This window comes from Pollicipes pollicipes, unplaced genomic scaffold, assembly GCF_011947565.3.
Source record: "Pollicipes pollicipes isolate AB1234 unplaced genomic scaffold, Ppol_2.1 Scaffold_7231;HRSCAF=8579_pilon_pilon_pilon, whole genome shotgun sequence".
Classification (NCBI taxonomy): Eukaryota; Metazoa; Arthropoda; class Thecostraca; order Pollicipedomorpha; family Pollicipedidae; genus Pollicipes; species Pollicipes pollicipes.
Window position 1 is genome coordinate 19,255,801 of NW_023597034.1, and position 22,147 is coordinate 19,277,947.

The window sequence follows — 22,147 nt, forward strand, 5'->3', positions numbered from 1 at the left end:
GTGGCTCCGAGTCGGCCGCTGTCTGCAGCGTCCGTGAGGACGGCGGCGCACGCCACTCACCGCGACGGACGGAATGTGTGGTTCAGAAGATGGCGGCTGCTTGCGCAGCTCGGCCGTCGCCGAGGCGGCCGCCGCCTGCTTGCTGAGCGCGCCCAGCGAGATGATGATGGGCGGTAGCGGAGCCGGCGGCTCGGGCGGTGGCGCAGCCGGAGCCGGCGTCGCCGCCGCTGCTGCCGCCGCCGCCCCCGCCGGCCCGTCGCCGCGCGGCGAGCGGCCCGGCAGCGGGGTGGCGGCGGCCGTCGGCGGCCGGGACGCGGTCGCCGCGCTCCGGTCAGCGTCGTCGTCCTCCTCGTCCGCCGGGTCGATGTGCAGCATTAGCCGCTTGAACTGTGGGGCGACGGACGGCAGTCTCAGAGGCACGGAAGGCTGGGCGGTGACTTGGTCACAGCGCAGCACTGGACCGTACAGACTTCTGACAGCCAACTTGCTAAAGTCAAGCCCACTGACTGTGGGTATCCTACAGTTTAGTCCCTTTCGAGGAGCTTCGCGCAGTGCCATAACATCACTGAGCACGTTCTCAAGAAAACGATGGCGGCTGCCACGAGTTCTCAATGCGCGGCGAAAACGGCCTCCACCACGAGACGGCAGGAATCGCACCTCCGAGACCCTCCTTTGCGACCCGGCACCGGACATCAGCCCAGCGTTGCGCAGCGGGCGCCCCCGCCTGCCGCGGCCGCCGCGGCCGACTCACGTTCAGGTACTGGAGGATGAGCTTGCGACGCGGGTCGTCGTCGGCGCCGTCTGCCGGCGCGGCGGCGTCCAGCAGGCGCAGCGACCGGATGGTCACGTCCGGCCGGAACAGCACGTTGGGCCGCCGGTTCACTGCCTTCTCGTACACCTTGCCCGACTCGGACGGCGAGTATTGTGAGATCTTACTGGGGGGAGGGAGAGCGGGGCGGCGGTCAGCGCGGCGGCACGGCCGCTCAGCCGAGAACGAGGGACCTTCCCGTGTGTCGGACGGACTCGATGTCACCGAGTAAAACACAGAGCCGGCGAGAGCTTACAGCAAGCCAGCTCCCCTTACGCGGCTTAGTTTACTGACTTTCAGATCGACGACATAACGCATTTCACGGCTTATACTTAGCATGCTGATCGGCTTGACACAGTGAAATCATGATCCCAAAACATTATGGGGAAGGGCGGGGGGGGGGGATGAAAAAACAACCCATACTGCCCGTAAACCTCAACCCAACATTGACAATCACTCTGAGCCGAGCTACAGCGCCGCGGCAGTGTGTGGAGCTGAGCCAGTGGACACTGCCGCCTACTTGTCTGTGATGCCGTAAAAGTCTTTGAGGTGCTGCTTCATGACCAACAACAGATTGCAGCCCTCAGAGGCGGCCAGCGCGTCCCGGATGGGGGTCAGGTCTTCCGGCAGCCGCTCCAGCAGGTGGTCATCATCGTCGTCGTCGTCCTCGTAGGGCAGCGGCTGCCCGGTCATCGGGTGCAGACGGACCGGCTGGCCGGCAGGCGGCAGCAGCGCCTCCCGCACCAGCTGCAGGATGGTGCTGCCCGTCACCGATACCATCACGTCCACCTGCGGGGGGAGCAGGCCGTCAGATACACCGCCCGGTCCAGCTGCTGCGGGCGGAGCAGACCGTCAGACACACTGCCCGGTCCAGCTGCTGCGGGCGGAGCAGGCCGTCAGATACACCGCCCGGTCCAGCTGCTGCGGGCGGAGCAGATCGTCAGACGCACCGCCCGGTCCAGCTGCTGCGGGCGGAGCAGACCGTCAGACACACCGTCCGGTCCAGCTGCTGCGGGCGGAGCAGATCGTCAGACACACCGTCCGGTCCAGCTGCTGCGGGCGGAGCAGACCGTCAGATACACCGTCCGGTCCAGCTGCTGCGGGCGGAGCAGACCGTCAGACACACCGTCCGGTCCAGCTGCTGCGGGCGGAGCAGACCGTCAGACACACCGTCCGGTCCAGCTGCTGCGGGGGGAGCGGTGGTCACGTCACACAGCTCCAGTTTCCGTCGTAGACATGACATGTCAAGGACAGCGTGTGACCCAGTCACGGACAGAAACATCACCACATTCCCCTACAAATAAGTTGCCCCATTTCCCAGCCATGACAGCGCTCGGCACGGTCGCCATGGAGGGAACGATAACCGTTTTACGCAGGGGTTCACGGTCTGTGTCTGGTTGCAGCATTTCCGCGTGGATTTTCGACCAGCGCGCGGCCCGCTCGGTCCCCTAGATACGCGCTACCTTGTCGTGCGTGCACCAGCTCGTTGTCCTGTGGGTCCGTACCTGGTGGATGATGAAGAGCACCTCGTCGGCCACCTGGTACGGGAAGTAGGCCAGGTTGTCGGCCAGGTAGAGCAGCTCCTGCAGCGACTTCCTCTGCGGCGACGGGACGGTCGAGGCATGCATCAGCACCCACAGCCATTCACACGGACAGACGGCTAAACCCATACACACACCAGCAGGGCGCCCCTGGACATCAGACCATTCCAAGGCCGGGTGAGCTGCGGTTCAGACACGCACGGCTCTAGCCAGCACAAGGAAACGGGGCAGCGGGCTGGACAGACGCGTACGCCCGACGCAAGCCCACACAATCACAGGGGACAGTCAATGCCGGGCGTTCTGCGAGGGAGCGACATCGGACCCGAAGGTCTGTTACACAGGTCCAGGCGCCATAGGTCAGTGCGATGATGACAAGTGAGAGTTTCGGTCGCACCGACCGCGGATGATATTGGAGTCCCACCCGCGACTTACCACAAACAGGGGAGCGACACCCCTCGCTGAGGCGCACAGACGGCCGCGAACGCCGCACTCTGACGGCAAGTCGGCGCACCAGCTCGCCACCACACGACGCAGCAGGGGAAGGGCCCGCCCGTCCCAGCGGCCCACAGCCCACTCACCGCCTGCTCGTCGAAGTTGCGCAGACACGAAATGGCGATGGCGCGCCGCTGCTGTTTGGAGGTGCGCAGGATCGAGTAGAGGAAGCCGTTGAGGGCGGCCGGCGGCTCGCCCTCGCGCAGCTTCAGGCCGCGCGTCGTCTGGCGGCGGGGCGGCGTGAGGTCAGCATCGGCTCGGGGGCTGACGCCGCGACGGGCACGGCCAAGCGGTGGTAGCGAGCAGGAAGGCGCCCATCCGTCCGGCTTACACGGCCGCCACAAACACACCACAGCGACCACCGAGGCGTCAGCAAGCTGAGATAGGACAGGTGGCGGTACACAGGCTGGACTCGGCACACAGCATACAACCCGACACACGTGAACACTGCGCTCGTTCTCAGACACCTGGCTGCGGTGTTCGGGACTAAGGGCAGGGAGGGTGGCCCGCCCAGCCGACCGTGATGCCGCCCACCTCGCAGTCGGCCTGCAGGATCTTCTGCAGCTCGAACGACAGTCGAATGCCGGCGGTGGCCTTCATCTGGATAAAGCCCGGGTACTTTTTCTCGATCTCCTGCAGCTGCTTGTCGGCGGTGTGCGAGACACGCTCGTCCGGGTCGGTCGACATGCAGATCAGGTAGGGCACGATCTGAACCGGGTGCACCAGACCCTGCGCCAGGATCAGCTGGATCACCTGCGGAAGCCAGACAGCGCGGAGCGTCAGCAGCGCGCCGTGGCGGCGATCCGGAGCCGTGCCCGCTGCCCGTCAGGCGGCAGGAGGCGGCGGTGGTCACGTCAGCGCTGCGGCCGCTCGGCGGCCAGTCCTGCCCACAGTCCGCCCCAGCATCACAGTGGCGGTGCGTGGGTCGACTCCAGGGCCGAGGAAAGCGCGGGCTCCACGGACACGCAGCGGGCGGGTGCTGGAGCGCAGAGGGGCACGGCGCGCAGCGAAGAATCCCCAGATACATGTCCGCTCAAACTGGCATGAAACACGACCACGGGCTTGAAGTCCGCGATGGAACGGGAATGGGCTGAAGCGTGTTCCTCAGCGCCGATGATGAGCTGCTCACCACAGCCCACGCGGTCAACACCACTCCCACTCGTCAGAGGAGGGGGCGGACACAGCACGCGCACCATGATCGGCCGAGCTGGCGCTGGGCCCGGCTATTTACCTTGAGCGCCGCGTGCCGGACGGTGACCGAGGCGTCCAGGAACGAGCTCAGCACCTGCTTCAGGTACAGCTGGATCACGGTAGACGCCATGCCCGACGTCACGTCGCCCATCTCCTTCAGGTTCTCCTCCTTGGCGCGCTTCGACCCTGCCATGCGAACATGACGCGTGAGGCGACTGCAGAGACATAGAGTGTGGGAGGGGAGACGACACATTCGGGGACATATTGTGTGCAGACCCCACGGACATGCACCAGGCACCTTCCCGGGCACCGAATGTGGACACTCGAGGGGCAGCGTGGTGCGACGCTCCTAGACGCAGAGTTTGGATATTTCAGCTGCCCCTGAGACAAAGCATCAGCCGTCTTTTTCCTTCGTTTGACAAAAAGACCGTAGACAAGGGGGGGGGGGGGGACGTTAACGGCGGGGAAACGCTAGGAGACGGGAAAACAATGGGAGAAGACGAGCGAAAACACTGGGAGTGTTGATATGGGGATGTCTAACACGGGGAAAGGAAATGCCGATGAAACTGAATGGGAAGACACCAAGGGCAGAGAGCAGACATCATCCGAAAACACAACGCGGGACATATTGCAGGGAAGGGAGGAGCGGCACAGTCTGTCCAACAAGCTAATCGTGGTGGTTTGCACGCCGCTACGACAGCGGATAATGCGTGTCGCCATACAGCGGGACCGCGCCGCTGCCTGGCCCGTCACACGCTCCCGGGCAAGCATCACACACGCACACGCGCACGCGCACACACGCACGCACACACACACACACACGCACACCCACACGCACACGCACACACACACACACACACACACACACACACACACACACACACACACACACACACACACACACACACACACACACACACACACACACACACACACAGTCCAGCGAGCGAGGCAACCACATCAATCCCAGCGCCGAGCGCACACAGCGGACCAGCCGCTGCCTGGCCCGTCACACGCTAACCGAGCAAGCATCACACACACACACACACACACACAGCGAGCGGGGATCGAGGCAACACATCAATCCCAGCGCCGAGCACATCGAAGTCATCACTCATGGAGTGCCGTCTCAACAAGGCAGTAAGTGGTCCCTCCACCCGATGTGCGCCAGAGGGCCAGTACCGTTCGTGTCCGGGCCGAGCAGGCGTCCCCGCCGCCGTCACTCACCTCCTCGTCCTGCTGCACCATTGCGCCGCTCCTCCTCCACGAGGTACGTCTCCAGTTGATGAGCACCTGCGGCCTTGATGCTGCTTGTTGCCGTCCGGATCCTGCAGGAAGCCGTGGTACAGCTGCTTGACGCGCTCACGCAGCATCATGTCGTAGTGCCGAATGACGATGAAGCCGAGCGCCTGCAGCGTGAACATCTGCATGTCCGCGCTCGGCTGGTTCACGAAGTACAGCAGCGTCTCCAGCACCTCGTCCACGATGTCGTCCTGCCGGCGCAGCGCAAGACGCGGTCAGGCTGGTAGCGGGGCCACGGCCGATCGCCGCGCCAACGGACACCGCCGAGCCGTTTGGAGGCGGTGATGAGCCTCCTGACACTCTGCTCCAATGTAAGTGACGGGCGCAAGACCCCGAGCAGGCTAGAAGACGGCGAGGTCGTCGGCAGTCGAATCGACATCAACAGTCCTGAGGTGCGGTTCTACAGACCGAGCACGCGCCCCATGTCGCGGCGCGAGTGTTGAGTGCGACGACCTGACGGGCGCGCGGAGCACGCACAGCAGTCAGTCCAAGAAGAAGTCCGGTCTGTCTACTCCCCACGTCCGCGTACCAGCTCATCCCGTTTGCCTAGCAGGCGTGTTTGAGTTTTATCGTGATACGTTGACGCTACCGTATGCATGATCGCACATACCAAACATGAATGAAAGACAGCCGTCGCCGTCGTCATTGAGCTAACGACGCACTCAGCTGCTGCAGCCACACGGCGTCACCTGCCTCTCACCCTGACAGGGGTGGGGAGGCGGGGGACGCCGCGGGGAATCAAGCCCCGGTCTCCTAGGTCCCCAGACGCGGAACCTAACACCACACTACCAGTACCTCACCGAATGACGGTCTGTATCACCTCTACACCCGTGAAGTCAATCGCACAAGAGCGGCATTGTATTTTGACTTTGGATTTGATCTGTTTTGGACTGGAGCGTTCACGGCCGCGGCCTGCCCCTCGCGCGGGCATCGCGCCGCCGGCCCGCGCCACTCACGTTCAGGCCCTTCCTGACTTGCTCGTCGCCGAAGTCGAAGTAGCGCAGCAGCAGACCGACGGTGAAGAGCGCTCGCCGGAAGTAGGGCTTGTGCTTCTCCAGCGTGGGGTTGTTGGGCTGCTGCTCGTGCATCAGCTTGTACGACTTCAGATGGCCTGTAACGCCGCCGCCGGCGGGACCGGGCTGAGTCGACCGAGCTTGACCATACTCGGCCAGCGCCAGCTTCCAGCCGAGGGACCCAGCACAGCGGACATCGGCTGACAGGACTCGTGGTCACGCGCTTCACGGTGATTCCACGGTGATGGTGACTAACGGTGGTGCTGTCGTTCAGCCTTCTGGCGTGTTGCACGACCGACACACACATTACAGACACACCGAAGTGCTCGGTAAACAAGAAGTGCTTTGAACAAGCTACGATATGTCTTTATAGCTGGAAACCAAACGCAGCCAGGCTGTCACCACGATCATATCGGTCTCCACCTTAAGATACAGCATACAAAACTCGAGATCGTCCCTCGAGTCCCTAAACCTCGGAAACCATCGCCATCCAGCGAGCTGGCCAATGACCTGACTCCATCAGTCCACGTACTGTAGTACTTCCTGAAGCAGTCGCGGATGAGGCCGAAGTTTTTGGTGACGCGGTTGACGATGGAGCCGAGGCAGGCCAGGCAGCTGGCCACCACCGTCTTGTCGTGCTGCAGGATGAGCTTGACGCTGTCCTCCTCCAGCTCGGCCAGGAACGTGTCGCTGGGATGCTCGATCAGTGGCACCACCAGCTCCAGTGTTCGCGCCACGTGGCTGATGATCTGGTAGTCGCCACGCGTCTGACATCTGGCGGCGACAAGGAGGCGGCGGTCAGCGCGGGAGGACGTGCAGGTGTCATGACGTCACACAGCAGCAGGTGCCACGACGAGCGGAACACGGACCGCGCCTGATCCCAAATCATTCTACATACAGGCCATTGTCAAAACTGACGTCACGCGTGTCTTCAGGCAAATCTAGGTCAGAACTCCAGGTGACTCCCTGCACATGCTTCGGCCTGGTCGGCCCAACCAGCCCCAACAAGCTCAGTCCAGATGAGAGCGACAGCCCACCGCAGATTACCAACTGGTCCGCAGTCTCCAGGCGGCAGCGCCGCGGGCGGACACGGACCCCGCCAATACGCGCTTACCACACAGTCCTCAGTCAGGCGCCGACCGCGAGCCCCCCCCCCCCCCCCAAGCCGATCACAAGGTCCTCAGCCGGGCACCGGGCGCGGTGCGTACCTGACTGCGAGGTACGGCTGCAGGGTGATAGCGTGCGGCACCAGCAGCTGCGGTCGGATCCGCGCGAACATGTACAGCGTGTTGAGGCAGGCCACCAGGCGCTGCGAGCTGCCGCGGCTGACGGCGGTGCCAGTGTCGGCGGCGCGGTCCCGCAGGCCCGACTCCTCGATGCGTAGGATGTGCTGCACCAGACAGTCGACGATCTGCCGGCTGGCCGTCAGCAGCGACTTGGGCGGCTCGAACACCACCTTGGTGCTATCCTCCTTGTCCTCCTTCGGCTTGAACAGCTGGTGAGGAGCGCACTGTCAGACGACGGCGCAGGAGACGAGACGGCGGGATGCAGACAGCTCCCGCCATTCGTGCCCATCGCTGACGACGCACGCTTGAAGAACAACACCAGCACGGTGCCGCCCGACCTCAGTCAACGCACGTATGTGGAAGACACCCAGCTGCCGCTGCTGGGACCAGGCCACGACCACCAGATGGTCACAGCGCGACCGGACGAGCGACAGACCGAGGCCGGCCGGCGCACTCACCGTGTTGAGCAGCTGCTCGAACCAGTCGAGTCCCGTCTCGCGGCAGGCCACCACCACGTCGGTGATGTCCATCACCTTCTTCAGCAGCGCCGCGTCGTCCCGCTCGCCCCGCTCGCGCACCGGCGTGAACCACATGAGCTGCACGGCGGCCAGAAAAAGTCAGCGGCCGCGCACGACAGCCGAGGACCAGACACGGTCAGCGGCCGCGCAAGACAGCCGAGGACCAGACACGGTCAGTGGCCGCGCAAGACAGCCGAGGACCAGACACAGTCAGCGGCCGCGCAAGACAGCCGAGGACCAGACACGGTCAGCGGCCGCGCAAGACAACCGGGGACCAGACACGGTCAGCGGCCGCGCAAGACAGCTGAGGACCAGACACGGTCGGCGGCCGCGCAAGACAGCCGAGGACCAGACACGGTCATCGGACGCGTAAGACAGCCGGGGACCAGACACAGTCAGTGGCCGCGCAAGACAGCCGAGAACCAGACACAGTCAGCGGCCGCGCACGACAGCCGAGGACCAGACACGGTCAGTGGCCGCGCAAGACAGCCGAGGACCAGACACAGTCAGCGGCCGCGCAAGACAGCCGAGGACCAGACACGGTCAGCGGCCACGCACGACAGCCGAGGACCAGACACGGTCAGCGGCCGCGTAAGACAGCTGAGGACCAGACACGGTCAGCGGCCGCGCAAGACAGCCGAGGACCAGACACGGTCAGCGGCCGCGCAAGACAGCCGGGGACCAGACACGGTCGGCGGCCACGCAAGACAGCCGAGGACCAGACACGGTCAGCGGCCGCGCAAGACAGCCGAGGACCAGACACGGTCAGTGGCCGCGCAAGACAGCCGAGGACCAGACACGGTCAGCAGCCACGCACCACAACCGAGGACCAGACACGGTCAGCGGCCGCGCAAGACAGCTGAGGACCAGACACGGTCGGCGGCCGCGCACGACAACCGGGGACCAGACACGGTCAGCGGCCGCGCGAGACAGCTGAGGACCAGACACGGTCGGCGGCCGCGCAAGACAGCCGAGGACCAGACACGGTCAGCGGCCGCGCAAGACAGCCGAGGACCAGACACGGTCAGTGGCCGCGCAAGACAGCCGAGGACCAGACACGGTCAGCAGCCACGCACGACAACCGAGGACCAGACACGGTCAGCGGCCGCGCAAGGCAGCTGAGGACCAGACACGGTCGGCGGCCGCGCACGACAACCGGGGACCAGACACGGTCAGCGGCCGCGCGAGACAGCTGGGGACCAGACACGGTCGGCGGCCGCGCAAGACAGCCGAGGACCAGACACGGTCAGTGGCCGCGCAAGACAGCTGAGGACCAGACACGGTCAGCGGCCACGCACGACAGCCGAGGACCAGACACGGTCAGTGGCCACGCACGACAACCGGGGACCAGACGCGGTCGGCACTCAAGCACTCTTCACAAGTATCCGTCACTAAGCTGACACAAAACGCACCCTAAAATGGATGTCTATATGCGTGACAATAGTGACGCTCAGCCAGGTCGAAACAAAACTGCCGTTTCGACATCAACAAACCCGCATTCTGTGGAACTTGGCCCAAAGGGCAGACAGTCACCGACCTGAAACACTTCCATCACCAGCTTGCGAATGCCCTCTTCGTCGTTGACCCTCCGGATCATCTTGACACAGATCTCGGGGATCTTTGGGAAGTCGGGACACTCGACACAAATGTCCTTCATAATCTTTATCACACGCTTTCGCACACTCACACCAGTATCCTGCAATAGAAATCATTCCTTTTAGTCACACAAGCCATACACCACCCAAAACATACAACCTCTTAACGCACCACATCTTTAACTGGAACACTATTGTCTCTGGCCATCCAGACCATCATCAGACTTGCCTGCTCACAAAACAAGACATGCTGGTGCCCCTGCCCCCCCCCCCCCCCCCCCCCAACAACGATCGACCCGGACGGAGGGACTCCCTCTCCCGAGTCAACCGGAGCGCCACTCACCAATATCCTAGCCGACAGCTTGTCGTAATACTTTTCTATAAGCTCTGGCCGCGACAGGATGAACTTGCCGACCAGGTCGACGGCGGCCTCGCGCACCGACGTGCTGTGGTCCAGGAACGAGTTGTGCACGCCGATCTGCATGTCGGTGCGCGCCAGCACCGCCGGGTCCGCCTCCACCACCATCGTCAGGCACTTCATCGCCTTGGTGCGCACCGCGATCGCGCTCTCCGACAGCACGCGGATGATCTGCCGGCCCGGCCGACGGTCAGGCGGGGCGGGGAGCGTCGTTGTGCTGGGGAGGGCGCTGTCGCCGACAGACACCGGCCAGGGAGGGCGCCACACAATCTGCCGTCGACCCTGGCTGAGACACAGCGGCTGCTGCGGACGCCCGCGGCGGGGCACATGACCCACCCGCTCGGTGGCACGGTATCAGCGCGTGCAGGTCAGCAGCGCTCCCGGGTGGCTTAACACGACCGGCGAATGGACTCAGTAACACACCCAGCACCCGACATCGACCAGTACCGTGATGTACATGACAAACAATCTGTAAAACCCGTGATGCCCACCGCATGTTCCACAGGACCAGCACCGTGGCACGGAGACGCACTGCCTCTCAAGACGCCTCACCGCCCCTATCTCTCCGGTTCGCGCCGCGCCCCTGCCAATCTCAAACGCACCCGCATCGCTGCCGGTCGCGACCCGCCTTCCTCCCGGGGCATCGCGTTCCGGGGACGCCGCGCCCCGTCCGGCGGCGACGGACTCACCTGCTTCAGGTAGACGTCGAAGCTGCGCGAGAAGGGCCGCTTGCTAGCCAGGTAGCGGCAGAGCAGCTCGGCGTGGTCGTAGTCGAGGTACGTCTGCAGAGTACGGATGCCGACGCGCCCGCCGGCCTCACCGAACGGCGCCACCTTGGTGAGCAGCAGTTGGCGGCGGCCCTCCACCAGGGCGTTCACCTCGCGCTTCAGCTCCTCGCTGGCGGCCGTCTCGTCGCCCTCCTCGTCGGTCGAGTCGCTCTCCTCCTCGGAGGAGGCGCTGGCACGCCGTTTCTTGCGCTTCTTGTGGCGCGCCTTGGCCGGCGAGGCGGCCGGGCCCTGCTTCTGGCGCAGGATCTCCTGGGGCGCCTCCTTGTACCACTGGGCCAGGTAGAAGTGGCGGCAGTGCAGCAGGGCCGGGTCGCGTTCGGCGCTCACCGCCAGGTAGTCGAGCATGACGCGCTGCAGGAAGCGCGTCCGCTCCTCCTCGGCATCCGTCTCGGCCAGCGTCTGCTCGACCTCCTGCTTCTGCACACACGGGGACACGTCCGTCTCACGCACGGCCGCCGCGACCACTGGGGTGAGCACGCGCCGAGCCAGGCCGCCCGCCATCACACTGACGCACGGCCCGGAAATGGACAAGGCAGAAAAAAAACGCGTCGTCTCAGGGTCGTCAATAAGACTGACAGCCGTTTGGGGTGAGAAGTGCATTGAGTGCACTGTCATGTGGCAGTCCCGACTACTTTCGTTGCAAAAGCATGTACTAATACTACTTATCCACGAAATAGTAATCAGTTCAGAGAAGCAGATATTCCTTCGAGCCTTCGATAGCAGTGACATCCATAACGTATCCCAAACCATACATAATGAGTCACAGCCGGAACTCATTTTAAACTTCCGTACCTTTTTCTTCTTTTTCTCCTTCTTGCTGTCGGCGGCGGCGGCGGCGGCGGCGGCAGCCGCGGCGGCGGTGGCGGCGGCGGCGGCGGCGGCAGCAGCGGAAGCGGCGGCGGTGGTGGCGGCGGCGGCGGTGGCCGTGCCTGCCGGGGCGGCGGCCGCGTCCTTAGTGTCAGGGGGCGCCGCCAGACCGGCGGCGCGCTCCTCGCGCTTGACCTCGCTGATGATCTCCTCAATGAGCTCCGGTCGCGCGGTGGAGGTGACGGCGTCGCGCCGCAGCCGGGCCGCCACCACGCCCAGATAGTCGAGCGACGAGACGCGCAGCGCCATCTCCTTGCCCTTGTTGCTGAAGTTGGTCACCTGCCGGGGGCCGCACGGCGGGTGTGAGACGACACAGGGACACACACACACGACAGAGAACAGAGACATAAACCGACAGACAGAAGACCTGACCCACTCGCTACTCGCGGAAGTTTGACATCATTCTCACGACAATGCAGGAGGATGGCAGCCTTCAAAAAGAGGCGCCCGCCAGCGCACGCCCAGCTAGCCTGCCAGCGACACAGAGCCGTCGGACGGCGTCTGACCGGGGGCCGGAGGGGTCACTGACCAGCAGCTTGCCGAGCAGACTGAGCAAACACTCAGCCGCCGGCCACTCCGGCTTGTTGACGGTGGCCAGCAGGTCCTGGATGAAGTTCTCGAACAGCGGCCGGTAGTCGATCTCCTCCGTCTTGCTGCCGCACTTCTGCAGGAACACCGACAGGAAGCTGTGCGCCGTGCGCATCGCCGTGTCGTACCGGTCCATGATCAGCACGTCCCGGTCAATCTGCGGATCGGCCGGCGACTCCGGTCAGCCCTTGGGTCGGCACGTCACGCGCGGGGCGGCACGTCCCGATCCACCTGCGGGTCACGTCAGGGTCAGCCCGTGGAACGGCACGTCCCGATCCACCTGCGGGTCACGTCAGGGTCAGCCCGTGGAGCGGCACGTCCCGATCTACCTGCGGGTCACGTCAGGGTCAGCCCGTGGAACGGCACGTCCCGATCTACCTGCGGGTCACGTCAGGGTCAGCCCGTGGAACGGCACGTCCCGATTCACCTGTGGGTCACGTCAGGATCATCCCGTGGAACGGCACGTCCCGATTCACATGTGGGTCACGTCAGGGTCATCCCGTGGAAAGGCGCGTCCCAATTCACCTGTGGGTCACGTCGGGGTCAACAGGTGGAACGGCACGTCCCGATTCACCTGCGGGTCACGTCAGGGTCACCCCGTGGAACGGCACGTCCCGATTCACCTGCGGGTCGCGTCAGGGTCAGCAGGTGGAACGGCACGTCCCGATTCACCCGCGAGTCACGTCGGGGTTCGCCCGTGAAACAGCACACCATATCTGCTTATCACCACGAGCACGCAGTCCGTGGGACGCGACGTCACGGGCGACCTACAGATCAGCACGTCTGCTGCACGGGCTTCGGATCTTTAGGGTCGGCCGGGGCGAGCCACGCGTCACCGCCGGCCGTCTGACGCCCATCTGCGGAGCGCCGGTCGGCCCGAACACGGCCGCCGCCGGTCCACCTCAGCGACACGCACCTCACACTCGGCGTCCTCGTCGTCGGCGGCGGCCTCCTGCTGTTGGCTGGGCCGCGCCAGGTAGTTGGGCAGCACGACCACACACTGGATCAGCTGCAGCACCAGCGCGGTCAGCATCTGGATGTAGACGTCGCCGTCGCCCTGGCCGGCAGAGTTCAGCTTGTACGTGCGCAGCGAGCGCTTGCTGCTGGGCAGCCGGGCGATCGAGGCCAGGATGTCGTCCAGAAGAAGCCGCCGATGCTTCTGGTACTTGGAGAATATCTGCCGGCGGCCAGACGTCGGATCACATGACGCGCGAACGGTGGCGGGGTCCGCATGACACGAACGGTGGCGGGATCTGCATGGCACGAACGGTGGCGGGGTCCGCATGACACGAACGGTGGCGGGGTCCGCATGACACGAACGGTGGCGGGGTCCGCATGGCACGAACGGTGGGGGGTCCGCATGGCACGAACGGTGGCGGGGTCCGCATAGCACGAACGGTGGCGGGGTCCACATGGCACGAACGGTGGCGGGATCCGCATGGCACGAACGGTGGCGGGGTCCGCATGGCACGAACGGTGGCGGGGTCCGCATAGCACGAACGGTGGCGGGGTCTGCATAGCACGAACGGTGGCGGGGCCCGCATCGCACGAATGGTACGCAGTCATGCGTGATACGCAAATCCACCGAGCAGGACGACGTTAACACGCCGTGTGGCGTAGCCGCCTTCAAAGTGTTGCGCCCCAGTGCTAACTGCTGTATACCACCGGACTTCAGACTCGGCGCATGCACAACAATGCACCGCGCCGAGGAGCGTGGCGCTAACAGGCATGCAACAAGAGACATGTTCGCATCGCACCGTGCCTTAACAACAGAGGTCGTCAAGAGCACCAAGCCCGTGCTGTACACAGCCAGCAGCCCATCCCCACGACCCCGGCGCGTGCCAGCACAACCGCCGGCCGCCGTTACCGGGCCGACCGCCGCCGCCGGCCGGCACACACGTGCAAACAGGTTGCGGCCCGGCCCGGCCCGGTTTGAGAGCCACCGAGCGCCGCCGACGCGGAGCAAAAACAGGGCCGGGCCGGTGACGCGTCACGCACACACGCGCTGGCATCCGCCCGATCGGGGTTTCGCAACAGGGCGCGCGCGGCCAGCGCCACAATGCGTGCAATAATCTCCAAGGTGCAACAGTGCAAGGAGCCACACTGCGATGCTGATAATGCAAAAATGTTATGCAAATTCTACGTTAACTTTCATAACTTGGTGATAAGTAAATTCCCAGACAATAAACAAATCAATTTTGCGTGAAAACAATGTAGCCCACATTCATTGGATGACATGAATTAGATCACAGGTGTGGAGAGCACCGCTGATAGTCTCTAAAGGTAAAAATTCGCAGCTGCCAAAACAACACGTGCAAAACTCACGCAGCAGGGAGCAGAGGACGCCCAGTCGCTGCCGGGTCTACGGGTTCGACTGCACACCAGTCATCCGTCATGCAGAGCACACCTACAGCACGACCACCAGCTGCCAGCGCCAGGCGGCCGGTCCCCGCCTGCCGCCGCCGCCGCCGCCGCCTGCCGACACTCACCGTTGTGACGAGTTTGAGCGCGGACAACTGCAGCTCGCTGATGTTCTCGACGAAGAACGGCGCCACGCCCAACGTGGACACCTGCAGCACGGTCGTGTCCGTCAGCACCTGGATGTTGAGCAGCTCGGCTGTTAGCGATACCAGCTCGCGCAGCTTGTTGTAGAGCGACAACAGGCTGCGGTCGCGCACGTCCTTGGCGTGCGCGCGCTTCTTCTTGGCGCTGCCGTGGCCGCGATCGGCTGAAACAGAGACGGGTGACGGTCAGACGGGGCCCGCCGCCGCACAACACACAGACCAGGCCGCACGCAGCGCCCACACCCGCCTGTAACGCCGACGGTCAGACGGGGCTCGCCGCCGCACGACACACAGACCAGGCCGCACGCAGCGCCCACGCCCCGTCTGTAACGTAGACAGCAACAAAATTACACTAAAATGCACATTTGTTGGGCGCACAGACACCAGGAAGGAGCCCACGGCCGATTCCGCGTCACAACGGTACGTACAGGATTTCTTGGACGGCACCCGGTAGACGGGATCGAAGGCCGGGTACACCGTGTTCTGCAGCTGGAACTTCATGAACTTGACGACGCGCTCGATGCAGTCCTCCAGGTACACCCGCTTGGGCATGCCGGGCGAGGTGAGGATGTACATGATGACGAGCGAGGCGTCGGCGCCGCGCACCACGCGCTCCATGGCGATCTCCATCCAGAGCCGGCTCTCCTCCTCGCCCTCGTCGGCCTCGCCCAACGGCGTGATCTGCGCGCCGTCACGCACGTTGATTTCCAGGATGCCGAGCGCGCGCACCAGCCGCTCGGGCGGCACCGACTCCATGGCGCCGAGCGACTTCAGCTTGGCCGCCTCGCTCACCAGCTCCTGCAGCCGGTACTTGTGGATGAGCGCCTCTTGAGGTACATCGGCGTCCTCGTCTGCCGGCCCAGGCGCGAGCCGTTAGCGGCAGCCCAGCCAGTCGGTCCCAGTCCGGTGTGGCAATACTCAGTCACTCGGGTGGCAACTACGTGGACATTTTTCATGCTACTGCACCACCGGCTCGGGATTCACAGCCCGTTGCTCCTACCCTCGTTCAGGACCAGCCAATCAGCCATGAGCCGGGCGGCGGTCCACCCAGCATACAGGCGCATCGTGCTCCGCAAATCCGGCGGGCAGGTCGAAATGTCAGGGTTCGGGGTCGAAGGGCAACGTGTTGGCACGCAACGAGCGTTGTGGGTGCGGAGGCGGCTGAGGAGCGAGAAGTCTGGTAGCATGAATTTACATTCGCATCCTCGGCATATAACTGGATAAATTGTGTAACACCGTGTCAGACTGACGAGCGACAGCGTATCAATGGTCTGCCGGACTGACCGGAAACCGGGGACCAATGATTTGCTGGGCTGACCAGGTGAATGCAGCCTGCCAGCCAGCTGCGTTTGCCCCGGGGGGGGGGGGGGCAGATTCCTAACGCGTCAGCTCCACGGAATCATACCTTCGCGATTTCACACGTAAATGCTGGGAAGGGCACGCGATGGCAGCAAGCAGCATGTTTTGAATACATGTCTGGGATGCCGTTCAACTTAACGCTTTGGTACTCATTAAAATAGATTAAACATCACAACTTGGTCTCGAGAGGCAGCATGTCCTATAACACGGGCTGATCCAACGTGTCCTCACCACTCGGTCCCAGGGCGATTCATCACAACACGGGAGGGGGGTAACACGGAATTATCACGTCGCCGAGCACAAGCCGGTCATCCAGACCGCTCACCAACGACACTACCCGACACATCGTCCGTCATCCAACCTCTTCACCAACGACACTACCCGACACATCGTCCGTCATCCAACCCCTCACCAACACTACCCGACACATCGTCCGTCATCCAACCCCTCACCAACGACACTACCCGACACATCGTCCGCCCGTCATCCAACCTCTTCACCAACGACACTACCCGACACATCGTCCGTCATCCAACCCCTCACCAACGACACTACCCGACACATCGTCCGTCATCCAACCCCTCACCAACACTACCCGACACATCGTCCGTCATCCAACCCCTCACCAACGACACTACCGGACACATCGTCCGTCATCCAACCCCTCACCAACGACACCACCGGTCACATCGTCCGTCATCCAACCCCTCACCAACACTACCCGACACGTCGTCCGTCATTCAACCCCCCCACCAACGACACTACCCGACACATCGTCCGTCCGTCATTCAACCCCCCACCAACGACACTACCCGACACATCGTCCGTCCGTCATCCAACCCCTCACCAACGACACTACCCGACACATCGTCCGGCAAGCTGACAAAATAAACACTATACCAGCAAGCACTCAGCATAACCATCCACAGACAGCAGATCGAACGCACGGTTTAAATGACTGGCTCGCGAGATCGGGCTGAGCAAAACCTGTTACGCAGAGTCCATGACAAGCACTCAATCTCTGTGACAGGGCATTACATACAAGTTGCCTGCCAGAATGTTCCATGATGGGGACTAGCCAAACACCGCTGACTTTACCAGACCGTTTTTGTGGCAGGGAACAGCACACACACACCGCGTGCCAGACTGCCCCACGACGGGGGTTCACACAGACTGTGTGACCACCTGTACCGCGACAGGCACCTGGGCAATTCTCCTTGCCTCCCCAGCGACGGCGGCCCGGGAATAGGCATGGCAACACAGCTGTGCGGAGGACGGATTGGCGCCAGCACCCAGTACACAACACACTCCGAGGGAAGACAGAATCCACAGCGCCATACTGAACGACGGCCCGGGCGCGTCACGAGCTCAGCGTTGGTATAGTTGAAATATGCACCGTCAGATGTACAGCAGATAGCAGAACCTGGTGAGCACTGTACCCGCCAGCACACGTCTCCGACCAGGCATCAGTTGCCCACCGCCCGGCCGCCGGCGCAGCCAGCACCACCCACCGGTCTCGGCCAGCAGGTCCAGCTCCTCGGCGCCGTCCAAGATTAGCTCCAGCGACTGGTTGAAGCGCTGGTACGTGTTGGTCTCCATCAACTCCTCGGCGCTCAGCTTCTCCAGAGTCGGGACCAACCGGCGCTCGAAGCGGCGTGAGTTCTTGATCCGATCCACCAGCTCTGCGGGCGGACGCGTCAGATAAGTGTGACGCTGCCAAGGCAATGGGCAGGAATGAAGCTAACCTATTCCGACCATACGATCTATTATTCAAAGTTGAAAATTCAACAGCTGCCGCCGAGATAAAGGAGACTGCTTCTGGGGCTCGACATGTGGTGCCGTGTTGAGACTATCAGCATGGTTTCATACCTCCCTCCCGCTTGATTCGCTTTGCTGCGCTCTCCGAGTCCTCCTCAGGTTTGCAGTCACCGTCCTGCTGCCGTTTCCTCTTACGCTCCTCTTTCTCTGTAATAATAATGAGTGTCAAATAACCACATTACATTTGGAGAAGACAATGCACAGAAAGAGAAGATGTGCAGGCAAGCTATTAACTAGCATATTCCCACACAAGTTAATTCTGCCACACAATTTTCGCGTTTCACACTAGTTTATAAGCTCTGCCTACAGGTCCACCGCCCAGTGGACACACCTTTCTTCTTGGCCAGGTCACGCTCCTTCTCCTTCGCCTTGAAATACTTGTTTCGGGGCCGCCGCTCGACGTCGCTGTCGTCGCTGCTCGTGTCGCGGTACTTGGGCTTGCGCGGCGTGCGGCCGCCGGGCGTCTGCTGCTTAGACTTCTTCAGATCCTCCAGGCACTTCTGCATCAGTGCCTCATCCTGCAGCGCGACAACAAACCGGGTAACGACAGGCCGCAGCCGTATCACAACAACAGCCTGTAACAGCGTATCACATCAACAGTAACAGCTTATCACAGTTCCCATCGGCAAGCCCGCACCCTCGCCACGGTCTCGGCATAACACAGCCACAGTCTGAACACAAAACAAACCATTTCATTATGGCGTTCCAACCGCTGGCGGCGCTACATCGGAAAAGGACCCGTGCAACACGTCAGACAAATCGGCGCAGGCAGCGCTGGGCGGAGCGATGGGTCAGCCGGAGTGGCGGGTGGTCAGCCTCAGCCGAGGAGTTCAGACCGGCAGACCGCTGCCTACCTCCGGATTGCTCTTCAGTAACACCACGAGCTGTCTGCTTTTGGCCAAGTCCTTTGACGACGCGCCGGCGTCCGGGCTCTGTTCCCCACGGTCACACGGCTCCGCCTTCACCACTGCGTCCGCGTCCTTCGGCGCAACACTGACAGCCAGCGATGGCGTCGGCGCCGGCGTCGGCGCCGGCGCTGACTCCGGTGCCGCCGCCGGCGCCGTCTCTCGCACCACGTCCGCGATCACGCCGTTGCTGGAGCTAGGCGGCAGCGGCGCCGGGGGCGGCTCGCCGGCCACCGGTACGGCGGCCGCAGCCGGCGGCGTTGGTACTGCGGATGCGGCGCCGGCGGCCGGCTGGCTCGGGGGCCGGCGACGGTGCCGACGCCGGGACGGCTAGCCGGGCCGCCGGCGAGGCGGCGGCGACTAACTGGGCCGGGATCGGGCCGGCCGCCGCCGGAGCAGGGACGGCCACCCTCTCGGCCGCGTGGTTCACCACTGGGTGCGACAGTAGCTGATTGTTAAGCTGACGCAGCGCCCGCAGCAGCTCCGGCTCGGTGTCCGGTGCCTCAGCCGCTGCCGCCGGCGGATCCTTCAGCTCGCTGGAAGGAGGACGGATGAGTCAGTCTTAGGGTCATAAAGGAATTGGAATACTCGTCGTGACCATGAACAGGAATTCCGCCAAGCACAGATCCCAACAGCTGACGCAATGAACACTTTTGGCACCAAACCACCGCAACCTCAAAGCTGTCAGTACTTCGGACATTATTGATACATTGGTGCAGAGACTTGACATATGGACAGTGTGGCAATGAAATAACCAATGCCTTTTGCACTTCCCGTCGTTAATGATTTGCTGATCAACATTAAACTGGATGGTGGTGAACTCAGTAACTTAGAGACGAGGGCTTGGCAAACCAGGTGAGCAGATCTGTATGCCAGCGTTCGGGGCCAGAGGGCAACAGGTTAATGGTCAACGAAACATGTGGGGCGGAGGCCGCCGAGGCACCAGACGTCTGGCAGCGTCAATTAATATTGACATCCTTCACACAACTACATGGGTTTTGGAACCCTGTATGTTGAACACGTGCACATAATGACAAAGAAGACGTTAGCATCACAATAAAAAAGTGCAGCATCACATCAGATAAAAGCAACACGAGGTAAGTCAAACACTTTGATATTCACTATCATTTAATGACAGCCCAATATAATTCTGGAGGCTTTTGTGGGATGCTAGCAGTAGCCTATAATCCACAGTTACATGTGGAGGTAACATCATGTCTATTCACCTTTTTGACAGCCCCCCCCCCCCCCACAATGAAAAGCACACACAAGCAACAGCACCCATGTGTTGCACTATGAGGCAGGTAGTGTGACCCCAGCAGGTACTAAAACTGGACAGCGTTGCCCCACGCGCCGCACAAGGCGCCCGCTCAATGGACCACGTAGGAATACCCGATTAAAAGCTGGCATGGACAGGGAAGGAACACCCGATCAGAAGCCGGTATAGACCGGGAAGAGACACTCGATTGGAAGCTGGCATGGCCCGGAAAGGAACACTCGATTGGAAGCAGGTACGGACCTGGAAGGGACACGCGACCGGAAGCCGGCATGGACCAGGTAGGAATAGGCGATCAGAAGCCGGCATGGACCAGGTAGGAGTACCTGATCAGAAGCCGGCATGGACCGGGAAGGAACACTCGATCGGAAGCCGGTATCGACCGGGAAGGCACACTCGATCGGAAGTCGGCATAGACCGGGAAGGAACACCCGATCGGAAGCCGGTATGGACCAGGAAGGAACACTTCATCGGAAGCCGGCATGGACCGGGAAGGAACACTCGATCGGAAGCTGGTCTGGACCAGGTAGGAATACCTGATCAGAAGCCGGCATGGACCGGGAAGGAACACTCGATCGGAAGCTGGTCTGGACCAGGTAGGAATACCCGATCAGAAGCCGGCATGGACCGGGAAGGAACACTCGATCAGAAGCCAGCATGGACCAGGAAGGAGCACTCGATCGGAAGCCGGCATGGACCGGAAGGAACCACCCGATCGGAAGCCGGTATGGACCGGAAGGGAACACTCCATCGGAAGCCGGCATGGACCGGAAAGGAACACTCCATCGGAAGCTGGTATGGACCAGATAGGAATACCCAATCAGAAGCCGGCACGGACCGGGAAGGAACACTCGATCGGAAGCCGGCATGGACCAGGAAGGGACACTCGATCGTAAGCCGGTATGGACCAGGAAGGGACACTCGATCGGAAGCCAGCATGGACCAGGAAGGAACACTCGATCGGAAGCCGGCGTGGACCAGGAAGGAACACTCAATCGGAAGCCAGCGTGGACCAGGAAGGGTCACTCGATCGGAAGCCGGCATAGACCAGAAAGGAACACTCAATCGGAAGCCAGCATGGACCAGGAAGGAACACTCGATCAGAAGCTGGCATGGACCAGGAAGGAACACTCGATCGGAAGCCGGTATGGCCCAGGTAGGGGTACCTGATCAGAAGGCAGCATGGACCTGGTAGGAATACCCGATCAGAAGCCGGCATGGACCGGGAAGGAACACTTGATCAGGGGCACGCGTCAGTGCCACCCTAACATGTGCTCGGCAGAGGTGTTGGCCAGCGCCTCCGCCAGCTGCGGCACCAGGCTGTTGTCGCGCACAGTGAGCAGCCGGCGCGCCTCCTCGGCCACACGCGGGTGGAACAGCAGCGACCGGTTGTTGAGGGTTTGCTCCATTGGCGTCGGCAGCGGCAGCTCCGGCAGAACTGAGAAGCGAGCGCCACTAGCTAGACCATCAGCACTACAGAAGTTGGCAGTTGGTGACCCCAGTCATAGTACCACCCACCCCACCACAATGATCAGACTACATGAATTTCTTATGGAGAATGGGTACAAGCCACTAGGAAATAAATGCATGGGATAAAACACATCCACTGAGCAAAGCTATGAGTAAAATAATCTGAAGGAGTGCATTTGAACTTTGCCAGTGCCTGACAGCACATCCTTCTTACAGATGCCTGATTTGCACCATGGTAACCAAGAATTGCAGCCATGTGAGCATCATATATCTTTACTCACGGTCAGAGAGGCTAAATATGCCGGCAAGGGTGGTGACCGGCGTGTTGGAGTTTGGCAGCTCCCCATT

General features: G+C 62.3%; 1 protein-coding gene across 1 annotated transcript in view; it reads right to left on the minus strand.

Moving 5' to 3' along the window:
- Window positions 1–1,587: 1,587 nt before the first annotated feature.
- Window positions 1,588–22,147, minus strand: part of LOC119109808 (nipped-B-like protein B) — a 23,500-nt gene continuing 2,940 nt past the window's right edge. The window contains exons 3-29 of the mRNA XM_037233561.1: window positions 22,081–22,145; window positions 21,599–21,767; window positions 19,389–19,589; window positions 19,003–19,141; window positions 18,480–18,666; window positions 17,875–18,012; window positions 15,400–15,822; window positions 14,897–15,135; window positions 13,324–13,584; window positions 13,004–13,030; window positions 12,349–12,564; window positions 11,930–12,098; window positions 10,854–11,416; window positions 10,090–10,335; window positions 9,689–9,847; window positions 8,092–8,229; window positions 7,718–7,842; window positions 7,556–7,672; window positions 6,880–7,121; window positions 6,291–6,445; window positions 5,330–5,507; window positions 4,073–4,218; window positions 3,361–3,594; window positions 2,928–3,065; window positions 2,314–2,406; window positions 1,847–1,905; window positions 1,588–1,597 (exon numbers count right to left, since the gene is read on the minus strand). Coding sequence (XP_037089456.1) covers window positions 1,588–1,597; window positions 1,847–1,905; window positions 2,314–2,406; window positions 2,928–3,065; window positions 3,361–3,594; window positions 4,073–4,218; window positions 5,330–5,507; window positions 6,291–6,445; window positions 6,880–7,121; window positions 7,556–7,672; window positions 7,718–7,842; window positions 8,092–8,229; window positions 9,689–9,847; window positions 10,090–10,335; window positions 10,854–11,416; window positions 11,930–12,098; window positions 12,349–12,564; window positions 13,004–13,030; window positions 13,324–13,584; window positions 14,897–15,135; window positions 15,400–15,822; window positions 17,875–18,012; window positions 18,480–18,666; window positions 19,003–19,141; window positions 19,389–19,589; window positions 21,599–21,767; window positions 22,081–22,145 — 4,837 coding nt within the window. The remainder of the gene's footprint in view (window positions 1,598–1,846; window positions 1,906–2,313; window positions 2,407–2,927; window positions 3,066–3,360; window positions 3,595–4,072; window positions 4,219–5,329; window positions 5,508–6,290; window positions 6,446–6,879; window positions 7,122–7,555; window positions 7,673–7,717; window positions 7,843–8,091; window positions 8,230–9,688; window positions 9,848–10,089; window positions 10,336–10,853; window positions 11,417–11,929; window positions 12,099–12,348; window positions 12,565–13,003; window positions 13,031–13,323; window positions 13,585–14,896; window positions 15,136–15,399; window positions 15,823–17,874; window positions 18,013–18,479; window positions 18,667–19,002; window positions 19,142–19,388; window positions 19,590–21,598; window positions 21,768–22,080; window positions 22,146–22,147) is intronic.